Raw genomic sequence first — 21138 nt, 5'->3', positions numbered from 1 at the left:
CTAACTAAAAATAAAAAATTTATATCAAGTTTAATAGTTACATTAACCGAATGAGGAAAATAATTTTCAACGATTGAAAATCAATTATTTTCATTTAAATCAATAAAACTATTTCAAAGATACGTAAGTAGAATTTTATTTTTCATAAAACACAAGTACACTTTTCGCCAAATTAGCGAAAAAGATTTTAAGATAGATCTGAAACAGCCGTATTGCCATATCTTTTTTAGAAAAATCTTAGATTTATTTAGTCTTTATTCTTCCATTTTCGGGAAACGAACTGAACTGAGCTACTAATTTTTTACTAGAAGTTGGCAATGTTGCTGTCTCACCGAAAGGAAAACAGTTATTTATGTTTAGAGTTTTTTTATTAACTTTTCGCATGTAAAATTAAAAAAAATTAATATTTGTATATAGTAATATTAATAAAGAATTATACTTATGAATTCTCAGGCCCAAACCGAAGCTTCTCATGCTGCTGAAGCTACTAGGTAAATATAAACAATGATGGTATCTTGTCAAATAATAAACGTTTTATTTATTTAAAGCATATTATGTATAATAAAATTTTTCTTCATATTTTGAAATTCCATGTCTTTATTTACTCTATAAAAGTTTGTGGAAAGAATGGTTTATCTCGATTGCGTGTAACCTTTTATATATTAGAACGCACATAGGAGATAGAATTTAAAAGTAAATATACTTACCATATTTCATTTTTTTTGTTCGTTTGTAATGTTTTATATTGAGATCTTTTTGTGAATCTACATGCTCCTCTAGCCATGTAAGCCTCTTCAATATTCCTTTGGAAGCTGAATATTAGCCCGCACAAGATATTGTCATTTTTTTAAAAAAAGAGAGAAAAAACATTTTCATAATTATGCTCCACTTATGTTTATTTTCAAGCTTTTTCGACTTGTGTACTATTCAATACTGATTATGAAATGTGTTTTGAAATACTCTATTTGCCATTTGAAATAGTAAGAGTTAAATATTAAAAGGTCAATGTTATTTGATAGCTCTTTAGGTGGTATCTACTACAGTACATCTGAAATTTTTAACTATTTAATTACTTTAATACATTATAAATTATTTATTATTAAATTTTGAGACTAATAATTTGGAATGTTAGAGACACAAAACAAGAAGCTGAAAACAAAGAATAAGTAAAGATATGTATGTTAGCAAAACAGCACTTCATCAGGGGTTGCACTATTTGCCAACATACAGGAGCCTTTATTTTCTAACAATTATTATGTCTCAATAATGAAAGACGTGGATGTCTGTAAAATGCAATTAAGAAATGATATAATGCTAGATTAATTCTAAGAATGACTCAACAACACGGCGATTTTCAATAATTCACAATCATATAGGGATTTATTGTGTCAACAAAATGTAATGTATATCTTTGCTTGATAAGTGCAGCTAAGAAAGATCACTGCAGCACAGCAAACTCTGTTAACATACGATTGAAAGAAATTGTTCTTCGTGTGTGTTAGAAACGAGCAATGCACTATCAAGAGCAATACTCTTCACCCTGCTCAATGTCTACAATGCACCGGGAAAGATTTTACACATTGCAGATTAATTGTAATTTCCTTTGCTTTGAAAAAAAATGCCAATTCATCATCTGGTCGGCTGCATAACATTAATATTTTCTAATGCAGTGATTTATTGCCTAGTCCTTGTAGAGATATAAATAGTTCCTAAAAAATGTTAGTTGTGTAATTTACTGCTTATTGTAAAAAAGTGTATGAGGTTAGCTGTTATTTCTGTTTCGTATGCTATAAAAAAATTAAATAATGAAAAATAATAGTTTTTTTTAGAAAAAATAACTCTATATAATATGTGTGGCCTTTCTTACGGAGAATAAGTTATGAATTTCTAAAATTGTTCATACCTTACTCTCTATATAAGTAATTATGTTCTGTGAAATAGCACTAGATATGAGCATTGGTTATATGGTCAAAAGATAAGTTCTGACTTAAAAAAAATTTTTTTTTGAGTGCTGTAAGTGTTTTTTTTTTATGACAAAAAATAATCAGCCAGAAGTTATTTTGCTGCAGAGTAATCTTAAAAGTTATAATAAAAACAATAATTTTATTAAATATTAAATTAATAATAAAATAATCTAGGAAATTTTTTATATTGAATTTCCCTATCTCTCAGAAATAATTATTACATTCTATGCTGTAAATTTTGTGTGTAATAACAAAAATGCTTTAGAAAAAATGCAACAATTTTGCACTATTGCACATTAAATATGCCAGAAACCCTTGAGGAGATGGGAGAAATATAGACATTTTCTTTGCAACACAGTTTTTCATTGCCATAAAAAATTAAATAGGGTGCCAACAGATTTAAGTACTTAAAATTATACCAAACTTTAAACAGAAATAAGTTTTAAATAAAATAAAAAATAGCTATTAAAAATTTAAACAAAAAAGATAAAATACCAATGTGAGAAACAATATATGAGGATAAATTTAAAGCAATTATGGTGATTTAAGCTCAGACTTGCTGTTAGTGAAGAATATCACATAAGAGTGCTGTCACTAAAAATTATAAACTTGAGATTTATAATGTTTTAAATAGGCCTTTTGTAAAAAAAATATTTAAAAAAATCGTAAATTTTAACGTCCCAGGTTCTAAGGAATGTAATTTTCACAGTCTCCTGACTGAGTTCATTCTGTGTCGGATTAACGGATTAAATGTACTCGGGGCCCTAGGCCATTAAAATTTTTGGGGCCCTTAGATTAAAATTTTTTTTCTCGTATATTTTTTATTTATTCAAATATAAAAGTATTTATATATCTTTTCATTTAAGAAAGCATATTTAAAATTAAAATAAATAAAAAGTAAAATTTTATTTTATTTTGTTAAATTAGATCTAAAAAATAATCATAACGTTTTGAAAAAATTTGAAATTTATTAACACTTTACAAAATCAACGCAACTATAAAATTGGTATTCAAAAATTACTTATAAATAATAACTAAAATAAGTAAGAAAAAAATATGATTAATATTATGTAAAAAAAATTATCATATTTTATTAATATATATTTGAAATTGATATTTTTTCTTAAATCATTGTTTTTCTTAATTTTTTAAAATTTATTTTCAAAAAATCCATTTTAAGGGGGCCTCAGGCCTTGGCCTAATGGGTAATTCGGCACTGAGTTTATTGATGCATGATTGTAAATTTTCTATAGAGCAATTTTATCCTATTTGGTAATAGGCAATAATTTTCTCAAATTTAATTTTATAAGTTATTTTATAAAGTTAACATTTAAAAGTTAACTAAAATTGTTTTCTTTAGTTGGAGAATTTTCTAACTGTTTCTCTTTTATTCAAAATTTTAGTTGGAATTTTATCTCTAAGTTTGTCCGTTAAGTTTTTTCTTCTTCTTCTGTTTAGGAAGCGGACTGCTGCAAGGAAGTTGATTGAACGATATTATTTCCAGCTTACTGATGGCTGTGGGAATCAGTCATGTGCTAATGAGAATTGTGCATCTTGCCAAAAGGCGCCTAAATTAGAGCCTGATGAAGCTGCAGCTCGTGCTATTCAGCTGTTCAAGTCAAAGGCCAAACTCTGTGTACCCCCATGTCCTCCTCTCAATAACTTTCCTCGGAATGTACCAAATGGTGCAAATCATTTTGAACTTCCTAGTACGCTTGCTCAAGCAGATGTGCGCTTGTGCCGTAAAGCCAAAAGAAATGGCTCCAGCAAAATGGACACTAATATAGAGGATGGTGATGATTCTGCATTGAGTAAATCATCAATTGATCCTCAAACTTCTGTTTCAGTTAGTCATTCTTCACAAAATACACCATCTCCTGTATCTTCATGTTCTGAAGGTGCAAGAGAATCTTCTCATCAAAGTATGAATTATTTACATTAATACTCGAAATTTTATTTATTTTGTTTTTAATCCCTGAATAAAAAAAAATCATAACTAAATCTGCTTTTACTCACAGTTAGAAAGTTGAAAAGGTTTGGTGCGTGCATTTCAAAATATATTTCCCCAAATCTAACAATTTTAGAATTGCTAAATAAAATATATTAAAGATTACTTTTTAGAGGGAAAAGCAATTACTATTTATTGGTAATTATTATTATTTTATTGTCAAGATTTGGGTTGAGTAATAAAGATTAAAATTTTTTAAAATTTTCACAATCTGTTTCATAATAATCTAAACTATCAAGAGTTTTAAAATTTTGTTGTTTGCTGCCAACATAGTTGTATTTGTTTTACCCCTTAAACAGTTCTAAAAGCAATAAATAAATATTAAAAGAAATTTGATACAAACTAGAAATAAAAAGTAATAAACAAGAGCAAAGAACAATATCTCATCTTTCCCTTTTCTACCAAGCTATTTTTAAAAAGACCATTAGGGTTAATTTAATATTTAACCAAAACCAAAAACTAGAAAGAACAATGATTCCTAGTAAGTAATCTATCATTCTATAATCCATAAAGTTTCAATCATTCTTTTCAATTTAGTACTTTTGCTTATGCATTAGCTTTTTTTATTTAAAAATGAAATATCTGCATAATTTTTGTTAATATTTTTTACTTAGAATCAAAGTAAAATATACTTCTTAAAATTGTGCTAAATTAAATTGTATTCTATTAATTATATTTATGCGTTATTATACTTCTATTTACTGATTGCTAGTTTGTAAAGTTGGCACATCTGTTAATTATATTATTTTTGTATTACTTTTACTTTTTTTCTAAAATTAATTATTTTGTTTTGTATTACATAGTGTAAGGTAGTGATTTCCAAATGGTGTTCCGTGGAAAGTTCACATTAGTTCCAAAAGTTAGGTTTTTTTTTAACCATCTGTGATTTTACAAAACATTATTATCAGTTATGAAAACCAGTTATAAAATTTATATCCAATTAGTTTTCCTCTTATTATTTAATATTGAACTGATAAGTTTTCTCAACAAGGAATTTTGCTCTTTTTCATTATTAAATGATAACTGCATTTCAGCTTCTTTATTTTCAGTTTATGCACACAATGAAATCAAATTAAGAACTAGACTGATACTGTTCCACGCCTGTAAATTCAACTGTCTAAAATAAAACCCAATCTTAAGACTTGTATTGATAAAGCTACGCAATTAAAAAATTTCATTCATTAAATATTTTTTAAATAAATTATAAAATTGCACTTATTAGTTAATTTCAAAATAAATAATAGCTGTTAGTTGATTAAAAAGTTTGCAATAGCTTATGAGATTTCTTCTTAGGTCTCAGAGTTCCGCTAAATGAAGGTTGAACATTTAGGGTTCCTTTTCTGAGAAAGAAAATGGGAACTACTAGTGTAAGGCATTAATATATTCAACTGTTCTCACTATTTCACTTGAATTCAGAAATTTTTAATCTTAAGCTCTGTTTATTTATGTGATGAAATCAATTTACTTGGTGAAAAGAAATATAAATCAGGAACAAAACTACTGGAAAGTTCATTGCATTAAACAAAAAAATTTTTTTTCCTTAATTGTTTGGTACTTATCAGTTCATCGTATTATTTAAAATCTTAATTCTGAAACTTTATCTGGCATACAATGATATGCATTTATCTGGCGTGTGTTTTTATTAATTCAATTTTAATTTCTCTTCTAAACATTAAGGAAAGAAATTGAGAAAAATGTCTCCTAAAATTCAGTGTTTTTTTTTGTAGTTTAAAGTTGTTCCTCTGTTTTATATGTTCTGTTAAATGCAAAGTCAACCTTAATTTTATTTAAATGTGTCACTTTTGACAAAAAAGAGTTTGAAATTGTAAATTTTAGTAATTATTTGAAGATCTAATTTATATAGTTGCGCATTAAAATAATTAGTACTGTTTTAACAATTTCTAGGTGTTTTAAGTTTGGATGAAAGCAGTTTACTAGAAATCATTGAGAAATGTCAGACTGATAACAATTTTTCCTTGTTAATAAGAACTCTTGGACATGTTTTTTCAAAAGAGGAGTCATTAAAACTAAGTTTTAAAAGAGATCTCACCAAAGAAAATATTTCCAAAGAAGATATCAGAGCAATGGAAGTTGATGAAGATAAAGACAAAGACTCATCATCAGAAGACGCTTGCATGGAAGAAACTGATGTGAAACCCGGTGTAGTTACTGTTGACATTTCTTCAGTGAGACGAGCTTTCTCTGCACTTTTTAAAATACCAGAGTATCCGTTTCAAAGAGCACTGATAAATGCTCTCATAATCTTATCAGAGAATTTAGAATTTGATTTAAAGTATGGCCAGAAACAAAATATTGACCCATCTCTTTTAAATATCTTTGTTATTGTTATGGAAATCCCCATGATGCAGTGCCCTGAGTATTTAGAAAAAGCACTGCCAGCCTTTTGTAAAGCTGCCTCTTATTTACCGGTTCGAAGCCAAGCGGTACTTGCTCGTACCTGGAGCACTTACCAGCCTGATCGTTTGCGTGAAATGTTGAATGTACTTCACCAGTTCATATCTCTTAAAGTCATTCAGGGAGGGTTCACCAGAGAGTACTGCATAAATGATGAAGATACAATTATTGCTGCCACAAAACTTATGAAAATTATTTATTATGCTAGTTTACTTGGTGGTGAAGTTGAAGACACAGAACTAACAGACGAAGATAATGAATTGGTGGAAGAAGATGAGAACTTGCGAGAACTATTAGGTGCCAGTGCTGGTAGTGAACCCAAAGAAAATTCTAGGTTAAAGCAGGATCCTCTTAGTGTCGAACTAAATATCAAAGCAATTGATTGCAGGAAACCTCTTTTATATTTTGATGAATTTTATAATGAACCACTTAGCGAACAACTTGAAATGGATAGAGATTTTGCATATTATAAAGCTGATGGTGGAAATACTGGCAAATTTTCATTCATGAATTACTCTTTCATTTTAACTCCAGCTGTGAAATCAATGGGTTTATATTATGATAACAGAATACGCATGTACAGTGAACGCCGGATGTCTGTCCTTCAAAGTATTGTGCATGGTGCTCCACCTAATCCTTATTTGAAGTTACGAGTTCGACGGGATCATTTAATTGATGATGCTCTAGTTGGGGTTTGTATTTCTTACCATTTCTTTTATTTTAATCTATTATTTAGACTTTTTCCTTAGAACAAACTTGTTTCAAAATAGTTTATCGTTACCTTCATGAAGTTGATGTCTTTAATGCATAATAATACAAAACCTATATAAACGAATCTATTTTTAAAAGGTCTGGAATAGCATCTGATATTGATGTTTACAAATGCAAACCAATTTTGTTAAGTTTTCATCTTAAGGTTTCAAAGTTGATGCCTTTAATGCATATTAATACAAAACCTATATAAAAGAATTTATTTTATTTTTAAAAGGCCTGGAATAGAATCTGATGTTGACAAATGCAAACCGATTTTGTTGAGTTTTCAAGCTTCATTAACCTATTTAGACTTAATGTTGAAATTCACATAATTAATGTACCAGGAATTGCAAAACTGTAGAGAGTTGAATGATTAAAAGTGATGTTTTAATGAGTTCTTTTGTTGCAGGAAATCACTTTATCATTCTTTAACTATGACCTTTCAAAACAACGATACAGATTAAAAGTATAGTTAATATTAAAAAAAAATACTTAGAGTTCGAGTTATTGTGTTTTTAAACGCATTTGTAATAAAATTACATTTTCAAACAGGTAAAGGTATTCATATATCAGTTTTAAACAATTGAGCCCCCATACTTTAATGTTCTGAAAAAAATTAAAGAATTTTTAACTCATATTTTTAAACCTTAAAATCTGATATTCCGATACTAAATATATTTTAAGTATTTGTCTTACTGATTAATTTTACCAATCAACTTCTTATTTAAATTGATTTATTCTATAATTTGCTTTATAATTCTTTGTCCTGATACTTTTAAAAACTTCTGCTTAGTAGCAAAGTCTGCTTTATGAACCTGTTAATTTGTACTTATTATATTTGTTATTGATCAGCAAAAGAAATTGAATTTCCACCCTTAATTTACAGTTGGAGATGGTTGCGATGGAAAGCCCAACCAATTTTAAGAAACAGCTTGTTGTTGAGTTTGATGGTGAACAAGGTATTGATGAAGGAGGAGTGTCTAAAGAATTTTTTCAATTAGTTGTTGAAGAAATATTTAATCCAGATTTCGGTAATATTCATTATTTTTTAAACTTATATTATATATTCTAGTATTTTTGAAATATCCTTTTTATCGGTTCAGGAACAACTTTTTGGCAGAATTTCACCTTTTTTTTTTTTATTCAGTTTAATAATAATGAAAATAAAAAAAATTAAATTGTCTGTTCGAAGTAATTTGTAACTCGTAAATTCTATTTAAAATTGCACATAACACTTCTTATTCAAGCATTTTAAAATCTCGTATCGAGATTCCAATTCACACAGATAGATGCATTGACAAGTTTTATTAAAGCATTGATAATATTCTATGATATATGCTAGCTGTATATTTATTTATTTATTAAATTTCAGATTTTTTTTTTTTTTTTTTTTTTTTTTCAATTTTAAAAAATTTGTTTTATACAGAATATTTTGGAAATCTATTTTCATCTTTTTTAATTTTTTACCTGATCGGTTGTTTGAATAATAGATTTTTTTTTTTAATCAAAATTAATTTTATCAAAGAGCAGAAAAACTCATAACCAAAAACAAGAGAAAGAACAACTTTATAAGCTTTGTATTTTGTTTCCTTACTAGGCTGTAAAATTATCGGTTAAAAAAAAAAAAAGATTTCTGAAAAATATATTCTGTACCGCTTTTTCTTTCTTGCTGGCTAAATTTGCAAATTAAATTGATTTTAACATCTGTCATAAAGTTATTTTTGAACTTTAAAAGAAATTTAAATTTTTTAAGAAGTATTTGCTCTTACATGAATTGTAGTAAATTCTGATGTATTTTCATATGGTAATTTACTTAAATTTTCCAGAATTCAGTTTTCTGAAATCATTTCAATATTTTAATGAAATCTTTCATTCATTTAGTGTGCTAATTAGTTCTAATTTATTTTTATTTCAAGAGAGTAAAATCTATATTACTTATGTTTTAAAGTGGTATGTTTTTTAACAATTTTCAAGACAAATGAATGAAATTCTTAATTTCTAAGAGAGCTGACCCATTTTTATGTATTAATGTTTTTATGGTTGCAAATAAGAATTGCATAACTGCTTATTTCTATTAGCATTCCATTAATTCTATTAGCTTCCATTAGCACATTAATAATATATATTACAGAATTCATTATCCTAAATTACTGAGATTTAAAAAAAATTCAAAAAATTCAAATGACTGTTAAACTTAAAAGTAGATTTGAAAAATTCAGATTAGGTAAATAATTTTAAATGTAGGAGTATAGTCGAATCCCAAACACTTTTTTAGCTATATGTATTGTTGATTTTATCATATTTAAAAGTTTTTATTGAATCCTATTGATGTACTTTAAGTGTAGCATATGTTTAAAATGTAATTTTTTTTCTTCACAAACATAGTTAAAAATGTGCCATTTAGCAGTGTCTCATATATAATTAAAATTTTGCTTTTCATTTTCATAGCAAAGAAAATTTTATTTAAGGACATTAGTCTCTCATGCACTTTTTGACCATTTCTTATGATATTACATTTTGATTATTTTATATTATTATTTTATTAGAATAAATATTTTGCTTACTAGTAGAATTACTAGAAAGAATTTTTTTTAAAAGATTGTAAGGAATGTAAAAAAAAAAATTAATAATTTAATATATAAAATTTAAGAATAAAATATGAAGTTATAATTTCTTTTTAGTGCTAAAATAAATTTGTTTAAAAGACAAGATTACTTTTTTTTTTTTTGTTAATTTATGAAACTGATGTATTTTTAAAAATGTAATTTAGTTAAAAATACCTGAAACTACATTTAATATCAAAATTAACTTAAGCTATGATTAATTTTCAGTGTTATATTTTACAAATCTTTGTTTTATTTTAGCAGTTTTGAACTTTTTGCAATAATTAAATGCTTGTGTACATAACTGATGTATAAATGAACACTTTAAATTTATAAAAGTAATTAATACTTTTCAAATACTAGTTTAAAAATTAGCTCAGCATGATCCAATTCAAATATTTAGATTAGAATTATTTTCTGAAAGAAGAAAACTTTCAATTTATTGGAAATTAAAGAAAGAAACAGAAATGTAATTTATTCAATGGCTTTGCCTAGTTAATAAAATTGCAATGATTCTAATATAATGAATATTTCTTGCAGCAATGTTTACTTTAAATCCAGAGACACAGTCCTATTGGTTCAATCCAACTTCATTTGAAAATGATGCACAGTTTACATTGATAGGAATAATTTTAGGACTAGCAATTTATAATAATGTCATATTAGATGTTCATTTTCCAATGGTTGTTTACCGGAAACTGATGGGGAAGAAAGGAACTTTTTATGATTTAAAAGATTGGAATCCTGTGAGTAAATGTTGATTAACATGTATTTGTATATTTATTCTTAGTTTGTTAACATATTTTTTGTTTATTATAATGCAGTAAATACAACTTTAAAAAGTTAAAAAAAAATTCTAAGTTTCAATGTACATTTTTTACATTAATTTCTTATTTACTGTCTTTTTTAATAAAAATGAACTTCTAATAATTAAAAGTATTTTATTCTTTGTTATTCTTCTTTGTTAAAGTTTAGATTAAATTATTTTTATACAACATCAGCATAGACTGCCTGATGATAACAAAGACCTTAACAGATTTGGCATTAGCCAGGGAGGGTCTGTAGTACTACACCCCTTTTTGCATTGTCTAAAATATTAATGATATTACTATTAGAGATTACAATTTCATTTAAGAATATTCTGCTCTAGGTTTTTATGTTGCTTAATTTATCTGCAATAAATATTTTTTTATATTCCCTGAATTAATTATTAACATAATTTATAAATAATAGTTTAAAACTAGTTTTTTTATTATTATATTTAATTAATTGGAATTCGATAAGAAAAAATTATTTTAATAATTTAAATTTAATTTTGCGCCTAAAAAATTGCATGGTATTGTTAAATTATGGTCTGGATTTACATTGAAAATTTTCCTAAAATGACCTAGAAAAGTCAGGGAATTTTTTTTTCTTTCTGAAATTAAGTGGGAAACCTGCTAAAGATAAGAATAAAATAAAACTTTTGTGTTGTTGCACCATATTATTTTTGAAGCAATCACACGAATCTTAATCTTCCTCGGGGCAAGTTTATCCCCAAAAATAAAATGAAGGCACTCTTTAAAAATTTATACAATTTCTAAAGATGTTTTTCTTTTTACCTCTAAGTAGTTGTATTATAATTTTTAAAAATTTTATTTAAATTTATTGCAATTATAACGAAATGGAAAGGATTATTAAAGAAAAATTGTATCTGCAATATTTATTATAATATATATTATAATGTTCAATAATTTTCTCCCTTATTAAAAAAATGTTTATTATACCTTATATAGCACTAAAATTAATATTTCAAAGTTTAACCCCAATAGTTATTTTGGGTGATATTTTGGTTTAAGTATTTTCATAAAGACTTTTTTTATAATAAAATAATGTTTATTGTTTAACAATAAAAAAATTGTTTGTCTTTTATGTATATATTTAATATTCATTTAATGTGTTTAACAAATATTACGTTTCATGCTTTATTTTTATTTCAAATTACAGAGTTTGTGGAAAGGATTGAATGACTTATTATCTTACACTGGTGATGATGTGGAAAATGTTTTTATGCAGTCTTTTCGTATTACATATACAGATGTTTTTGGCACTGTTTTAGTGCATAATTTAAAGGAAAGTGATGAACTTTTAGTGAATCAAGACAATAAAGAAGTAAGCAATTATATGCTTTTCATATTTTCATACTAAATGTTACTTTAAATTTCTTTATTTTATCCAGTAATTCTTTGAAATCAAATGATTTTTTAATATTGCAATCTCTTTTTTAGGAGTTTGTTCGACTATATTCAGATTTTTTGCTTAACAAGTCCATTGCTAAACAGTTTCAAGCATTTAAAAAGGGTTTTCAAATGGTTACAGAAGACAGTCCACTACGTATACTTTTCAGACCTGAAGAAATAGAACTTCTTGTTTGTGGTAACAAGGTACTGTTTGCTTTATAAATTTTTTATATTTTATTTATAGCTGCATTCAACTTTAACCTTTTGCTCTCCAAGTACTTTAATATGCTGTTTGAACAAATGTAAACACTAGGACTGAGCAATGCCAGAAATTTTATTTTGTGATATATCATCTGTTAGACTTCGTGATTTAACATATGTTTAAAAATTATCTATCAAAATCTTAAAATCAATGAAAAATAATAAATGGAATAAATCCATTACAAAAGAAAATATTAATTCTAAAAGAATGCTTCTATAACATCAATAGCATTGCTTAATTTTTTTAATTAAAAGAATGTCCTAGAGTAAAAACAAGCACAAGCTAAACAAATATACACTTAATTTTTTTAAAATTAAAAATGGCTTAAGATTTATTGGTTTAAAAATAATAAAACTGTAACAAAATATTTGACATTCATGCATTAAAAATTAAAAGGAAAAAAAAAATGAGAGAAAAAAAATAAACCAAAGAAATGTTTACTTAAGTAAAACATTTTTTAAATTATCTGTTGAAAGAAAAAAACATGCTTTTGAAACATTGTTAGACCTTTTTTTCTTTCATTTATATATTTAAAATAATAAAATTGTATTGACTAATAGCCAACTTCTATACCGAATAAATGTAAGTTTTTTATTTATTTATTATTATTTTCTTTTTTCAAAATAAAATCGATTAAAAATTTACTGGTTTAAAAATGATACTGACTATCTAACAAATTATCACAGAAGCGAAAAATCAGGGAATTATAGAGAAAAACTGAAATTTTTTTCTTAATTTAAATTATTTGACCATCGTTATACCCACTTTTTTTAGACTAAAATTTATCACTAAAAAGTTGGAAGTATCATCAACTGAGTAATACAATACACTGCACACATTAAAATTTACTCCATTAAAACCCTTTTAAACTAGAAGGCTTTGTGAAACTCTCCGATGGTTGCTAAATGAATGTAGAAACCTTTGGCCTCTTTGAAGACTAAGGCACTGTTCACTTTAGGAAAGGCAAAAATAGTGGTGGAGGTGGAAGAAGGGATTAGGATATTTGTTTTTGTAGCCCGTGGGCTTGAATTAGTTTTATCGTTCAAGTTTGTTTAATGCTTTGGGGTTTTTCTTTTCTTTTGACAAAACGATTTCAAATGTTTTAGTATTTTTAGCGTCATAAAATTCTCCAAAACTTAGTTGGTTATAATTTAGTAATAGATTTTATATTGCACTCTTTTTCTGCAAAGCCAACCAATCACTCATGTTCTTACAATCGCTAACAGCAATGTTTCTCAACAAATCGTTAAAATTGTTGCATTGATGCTAATTTTCTGGTTTTCGTTTTTACCTTTTATAACATCTTTTATTTAAAAACAGATTCTTTTATGAACCAACTATACGTTAACATTCAATACTACTGTTGGTAAATATTTTATTCAAATTGTGTAGTTATCCCGATTATTCCAACGCCTTGAAACTAACATTGTCTTTATAGCTAGGCGCAATCAACATCTTCGCAGTTACACAAAATCAAAATAGTTTTCGCCAGTGAAAGCATATATCGGCCTGTTGATATATGCGTTAAATCGATATTTCGCGATACGGCGATTTATCGCTCTGTCCTAGTAAACACTATATCATTTAAACTATGTAGTACAATATTTTAATGTAATTTCTGAAGACATTAATAAAAATTATGATGAATATTATTATGATTAAGAAAATGTTGTTCAAAATGAAGTAATAGAAGCTTCGAAGTAATAAAATTAAGATAATAAGAGAATAAAGTAATAAAACCTTTCATTTGAAAACAGATTTTTTAACACATATATTATTTTAAATATTATTAACTTGATTGCTAACTAATTTACTTGCAATGTACTGTTCAAATAATATAAATCTTTATTAAACTAATCTATACATTATAGTTGTATTTAAAAAATGTTTCTACCTTTCTTTATTTTTCAATTGTATCATTGTCAACAGTGATGTTTTGTCTTTTTTAGAATTTTGACTTCAATGCATTAGAAAGAGCAACTGAATATGACGGTGGTTATTTGTCTGATTCAGATGTGATAAAGTAAGCACAAATTTATTTCTGGTGTTATTTGCTATTTAACTCCACCATGTTGAATAGGTTACTTATTCTTAATTGTTCACTTCAGATGGTTTTGGGAATTAGTTCACGATTTCACCCTTGAACAAAAAAGAAAGCTTCTTCAATTTACTACTGGAAGTGATAGAGTTCCTGTTGGTGGCCTGAGTAAATTGAAATTAGTCATAGCTAGAAATGGCGGAGATAGCGATAGGTATGAATAATTGTTTTGGTTTTAGTAAGTGATTTCCAGTTGCATTGCCATTTTCTTAGCTTTTAAATGTATTTTAGGCATGTTAGTAATAAGCTGAAAATGTGTTATGCCTGTTGTAACAATAACAAAAGTTGAAGCAAAATAACAATTGCCTTATTTCTGTATTAAGTTTAAGATAATGCACTGTAGCTGCTAGCCTACCAACTTCATATGTGTTCTGCAAACTTCATTGTGCAATTCAAAAAATGTCATACAAAATCAGCTAAAATTTATCTTAGTTATATTCAAGAAATTTAGCTCAATTAAAAAACAGGCATTTTTTACTAAATCATGCTTAACTTATTTTAAAATCTAATTTTATTGCAATAGTAAAAATATTGCAGAACTTATTGCAAAAAAATTGCAAAGCTTATGTATTTTCTCTTATTTTTGTGTCTGCATTTTGAGAACTCACTCTTTTATTAATTTATCTTGCTTATAAGTTTAAAAAAAAATAAATAAATAAAAATAGATAACTAAAACTTTCTACTATGAAATTTTATTAGGATGATGTGATAGCAGCCAACACCACAAAATCAAATTTTAGGTAGTTTTGGAGTGAAAACGCTATTTACAAAAAAAAAAAAATGAAATAAGAAATTTTTTACAATTAAAAAAAAATATTTTTCACAATAAAACAATTCATAGGAATATGTAATTTATGCTGAAACATATTTATTTATTTGAGGAATAAAAATGGACATAAATCTAAAAATATATTAATGTATTAAAAATTACCAAAAATAATATTAAGAATTAAATCTAAAATTATTTTAAAATCTTCATTTGATTAAACAAATCATAAAAGTACAACTAATAACTTTTTCACACAGTGAAAAGGTAATAAAGGTTTAGCATAGTAAAAATGCATTCTTTTTTTACAAATATAAAAAAACAAGTATGCATTCTTTAAAGATAAATTCATGGCAGATTTACATTTTTTGTAGCAAAAATCTACAGAAATAGTCTTTAAAACAATTTTTACTGTTGGCACACTTTATCAACAAAATTTTTTCTAAAATCTTATTACATAGAGAAGCTCTATAATCACTTTGATTTTCTTTCACTTGTTCATGTTTCAAGATCTGTTCACATTCAGTATTTAAATGTGGTATTACCAGCAAGGAAAGCATAACTTAACCAATTTACTAAATTTCTTTTTTTTTATAGAGTACTTTTACTTTTTAGAGAACATTGTTTATCCACTCTATTTTCATTAATGATCTCTAATGATAAGTTCTTCACCTGTAACTAGCAAAATTGTGAGTGAAGCAAATCTATAGTCCATTCTTTTGATTCACTTTATTCTTATTTTTTACTAATACAAATGCAAATTTCAAAATAATTGGTTTAAAGAATCGAAAGATCTGGTTTTTTCAACGTCTTTTTTATATTACTAAATAGTGCTTGTAAAAATCGCAAAATTCTATAGTTCAAACTGAGGGACTGTCCTCTAATTATATATGTACATGGTTCAAGTATATACCCTAGCTGCAAGATTCATTGTTTCAAATTTTTTGAGAATTCAGTCATTTTATGAAAAATTCAGTCATGCATTCATTTTAGGAAACTCAATTTACAATTTTACTTTATCAAATGTTTATGGTGATGAATTTAGAGGTCATACGCTTTTGTGTAATATTCAGCGAGTACAGTTACAAATCTTCTTGGATTGAGTTTTGTAGTTTCACAATTATTAATTTTCCACTTTAGTTTTTTAAAAATAATCGATTCTAATCAAGAATGCAGTATCATTATATTTTTTGGTGAATTAGGAGCTCATCTAATTAATTACTTTTGTTTGTTCAAAAATGTTAAGCTGCTCATTTTTTGTGCGCTTCAAGATTATTAAAACCCACCTTAAAATTATCTGATTAAAAAAATCTTGTAATTGGTTAAAAATGTAATTAAATGAGCAGGTATCAAAACGTTAATTCATTTTGATTATTTTTTAATACAAAAAGTAGTTTTAACATTGTTTTTCAGTGTTCCATTAATGATATTATACTGGAAACTTTTAAACTTTCTGTTCTTACCAAATTTTAAAACTAAACTAAAAAAAATCTGAATTTTATTATTTTTTGCTATAAAATTTGTTATTATTATAATTACATAGATAAAAGTAAGTTTTTTATAGTTTTCCATGTACCCTTTTTGAAAGTAGTATAGTATACAGGGCTGATTGTACTCCGGATTTCCGGAATTTTCGCTAACAGTGATCCGGAGATTGAAGGTCCAGACGTTTCAAAAAGGCATTGATCACAGAAATTTCCGGAAATCAAATTTTCAAAGGTGGAACTTATAAACACAGTTTATTTTATTTGTTTGTAAGGGAGAGCCAGAGGGGTACTTTATAAGCTTATATTCATGATTAAGTTTCATTTTTTATCAGTAAATAGTTGTTATAATCATAAACTCAGGAAAGAAAGACATATTTGTAAATTTCAATTACTTCTCCAGGCCATCATAGGTATGTGTAAATGGTATAAGTGTGTGTAAAATTGTAAATATATTTTAAGTGAACTAAGACATATTGAGGAAAAAAACTTGTTAAAATTTTTTTTCAATTTAAACTGTTTTTTTTTTTTTTTTTTTTAACTCAAGAAATTTTTCGGAATTTTGACTTGGGCTCACAATCACCCCTGAGTATACATATATTGTCCTGAACGATGTGTTGAGTTTTTTTTTTTTTTTTTTTAATCTTTCCTTTGTTTTTCTCTTTGCACTATGTCTAATGCAATATAATATAATCAAAGGCTAAAATTCTATGAAGTAACTTAATTTTTAGATGCCTAAATAAAAGTAGTTCCTAAACAAAATTTGTCACTGCACCTAAAAACAGTAGATAAGAAAATATTTTCAATATCAATAAGAAATGAAAAACTCAAAGTGAAAACTGTTTTAAACTCTGATGGTTGTCACCTTTCTAATGTGCGTTGCAGTGTAACGAGCTGACTTAAAAGACTAGCCGTTTTTGAATTTGCTAGATAGTCTATCTCTTATCAGCCTGTCGTTAAAAAATAGGAAAATTGACTTTGGAGAAGTACCCCATCTAAAGTTTTTTTTTCCAATGGCAGAGAACTTGACATAAAGGGGAAAAAAGACATGAACAAGAAAAAGTCATTGACACATTCGGCCTCGAGCCTCCCAATAACGCTCGACCAAGGAACTCCCACGCAGCGCTCTGCAGTGTGATATGTGATGACCATCCATGATGACGTGATCCCCACAGAAATAACAAAAGGAGTCCGGGAGGACACCAATGGAAAATAGATGTCCAGCCAGACAGTCATGCCGGGTACAAAGTCTGAACATCGCAACCGCATCACGTCGAGGTTACTCCGGAATGCTCAACTGATCTAAATGTCCCCAACGTTTGGAAGCAGTACGTGTCCTTATATCTCTATAAAATAGAGAAGATACTCTGTTCTTAATAAGTCGCTTCATAGTGTAAAAAGGAACGTTATTATTCATGAGCTGCACCACCCCAGTGCCTCTCTTCGCCAGTGTGTCTGCCCGCTCATTTCCACTAAGCCCACAATGAGCCGGAACCCACTGCAGAGCAGTCGCTTTTCCCAATTGTTTCAGTTTTTTAATGGATAGTTGGCAGTCCAGTATATCCCTAGAAGATGGGACGAGTATAGAGCATATGGTCTGGATAGCAGCTCTGGAGTCAGATAAGATAACAGCATTTTGAAATCACTAAGATCAACCAACTGCTGGTTGTTCTTAGTGTTCATTTATGCTGGGAGGTCAATTACTGGTAGCTCATTTTATATGATAAACTAATTATCTATAGTTAAATTAGTTTATCATATAAAATGGTTCATAAATTAAAATGGTATGCTTGAATTTTTCATTTGTGGTGTTTAATTTGTTTTATTAATTTCTTTTTTCAGGTTACCTACAGCACATACGTGTTTTAATGTGTTACTTCTTCCTGAATACGAAACAAAAGAAAAATTAGAAGACAGACTGTTAAAAGCTATCAACTATTCTAAAGGATTTGGAATGCTCTGATGAGCAGCTCTTTTTCCTTAAACAGTGCTTTATCGAGAGAATTTCTCTTCTCGCGCCACTTTTGTAAATAATAGAATTACATTAATTTACATTCTGTACAGCTCTCTCTTTCGGAATGTTTAATTCCCCCTTCCCTTGATGAATATTGTGTAGTGTTTGTTTGTATCTTCATTTGTTCATGTTCTTAATAATGTGCATTTTTTTAAAAAAAAAATTATTCATGAAAGAATTGTGGTATATAAGTTATTTGTGTCTTAAAAAATTAATAATGAAGCTTCTGTAATACTCATATTGACTAAGGCTTTTTCAAAAAATTCAGTGATAATTTTCTTCTTTTTCATGCATCTAATTTTTTAAGTTAAGAAAATTAAAATGAAATTAGATAATATATTAAAACTTTAGTACTGTATTTTTTGCTATGTTATATTATATATATATATATATATATATATATATTCTTAAATTATAAAAAAAAAATTGATTGCTCATAGAATCTATTTTCTTTTTAAATAAATTTATTATCTTAAGTTCAATACATTGATATTAAAATTGCTAAACTATTCTGTTTGATTGTATGAATTTAAGATATAGTTAAGCCTCTAAGTGATAAACAGATGCTGGGCCAAATATTTTATAACTATTTCTATATAAATAAAATTATTAAATTTAAATCTTCTGTTTTTGCCAACTAATTTTAGAATATGAATAAGTAGACTAAGTTTATCAAATGACACAGTGATTAAAACTTTAATCACTCTTGTAATGTTTGATTTTCACTATTTTATTAAATTATTACTGGCAATAATCTGTTTTTTTTTTTTCCTCCCAAATATTTGTTTGCAGAGAAATCACTTTATTGTGCTGCAAATTCAAAAGGAACTATGAAATACTCTGGTGTTTTCATTTGATACACTTGTACTGTATTTCAAATAAATAAATAACAAAAGTCTGAAATCTATTTTAGTTAAAACAACATAAAAATGACATTAGTTTCAAGTTTATTCAATTTATGTAAAATTTCAGCCATTTAATACCTTTATTGTACTGACAAACATGGACAAGAATGTGGCATTCTTTATAGGCCTAACATGTTGACTAATTCAAAATAAATTATTAAAAACTTGATTCTGAGCACAAGGCATTGTTAGGCTGCTTGCTGTTATTACTCTTTTTGTTAGAATTTTTTTTTTAGTTAAAACCTTATTAAATTAATGCTTGTTAATGTATAATTACATGCTTAAAATTGACATTCTGTGTATTTTGAAAATCCTATACAGTTGAAGGTCAAAAACTGATATAAAAAAAAGTATTTGTGGTCTTTAACTGTATACAATTAATTCAAAATGTGAATGCTTAACTGCATGTAAATGGTTGCTCCTTTGCATCTTTTTATGTAACTTGATCTTTTGGTTATAATATTGTTAATTTACAATGTTATTACTTAATTACAATATTAATACGATATTTTTTAAAAAAAAACTGTGAATACATTTAGTTAATAAAACTTTTTAATTATAATAAAAAATTTAATAAACTTCTTAAATAAAGATATGAAAAGGCTTCCAATTGGCTGTATCTGAGAGAACAAATCTACTACACAGAAAAGCAATTCCGAACTGAGTAACGGGCTTAAAAAAGTTATTAAATTTCATATCCATTTTCTCCTATAATGCTTCAAAGCGAAATGTTTCTATAATTAAAATGTAGACCTTATATACTTTTTGGTAGAAGTTTTTACATTCTTTTTTCTTATTATTATAAAAGTTGCTTGTTAACTACGCTTATTTTATAAAAAATTAAAATATTGCAGATTTAATGGTATATAATTTTTAAATATCTGTTCCTCTTCCCCTGATGTTAAAACTTGATGTCAGTTAATATTTACATTTATGCAGAGATTTTTAATGAATTTTGCCAGTTGTATTGCTACATGGCATAGAAGATTCAATACTGCTAAGTATACAATGCTTGTTTAAGAAAAAATAAACTATATCAATATTCTTCCAGTACATAATATCTCTTGCAATATAGAGATATATTAGTTCTAAATTTGTGATTAAAAAAGATGCAATCTAAACCATCTAATGTATGCATAATAATTAATAAACACTTTGTAATGATTGTGATTCATGCAACTAAATTATCATTGAGGAGATAAGTTTTTTTACTAAAGTACAAAAAATTAGGTATTGATTCTTGTTTTAATATATTTTTAATGTTTTTTAAATGGCTGAGCCATATGAAAATGGTTCAGATTGTAGTCATTGATTGAGATCTAAAAGAAAGCAATAAAATATTTTCGTCAAAATTGTTTATCTCATTATTTGCTATAATTTCTGTGTTGATAGTAAAGTTAAAATTTTAAAAAAATTGTTTACTGTATAATAAATAATAAGTATAAAGTTACTGACTATATTTACCAGGTTGAAGATGAATGAAAATACAAGTGTACAGTTTGCTGCATTCTACTTCGGTAGCTAGTTATTTTTTTAAACTATCAAAGCTTAAAAATTAATTTCAGAGCTTGTCAATGGATGGTACTGCTAACAATTGAATAGTCTGGGAACAAAATTAGCATGTGCAAATACTGTTGTTAAAATGGT

General features: G+C 26.6%; 1 protein-coding gene across 1 annotated transcript; it reads left to right on the top strand.

Moving 5' to 3' along the window:
* Positions 1-249: 249 nt before the first annotated feature.
* On the top strand, positions 250-19356 carry Ube3a (ubiquitin protein ligase E3A). The gene is made up of 10 exons (XM_043042087.3): positions 250-491; positions 3423-3886; positions 5878-7079; positions 8027-8171; positions 10284-10489; positions 11730-11894; positions 12011-12166; positions 14174-14247; positions 14333-14476; positions 18415-19356. Exons 1-10 carry the CDS (start codon positions 442-444, stop codon positions 18533-18535), a joined length of 2727 nt encoding a protein of 908 aa, XP_042898021.1. The 5' UTR covers positions 250-441; the 3' UTR covers positions 18536-19356.
* The last annotated feature ends 1782 nt before the right edge of the window (positions 19357-21138 follow it).

This window comes from Parasteatoda tepidariorum, chromosome 6, assembly GCF_982258835.1.
Source record: "Parasteatoda tepidariorum strain Cologne lab strain chromosome 6, Ptep-v5.0, whole genome shotgun sequence".
In the NCBI taxonomy this organism is placed as follows: domain Eukaryota; kingdom Metazoa; phylum Arthropoda; class Arachnida; order Araneae; family Theridiidae; genus Parasteatoda; species Parasteatoda tepidariorum.
The sequence above is the reverse complement of the archived record's forward strand: the minus strand, read 5'-3'. Positions and strand labels throughout refer to the sequence as shown.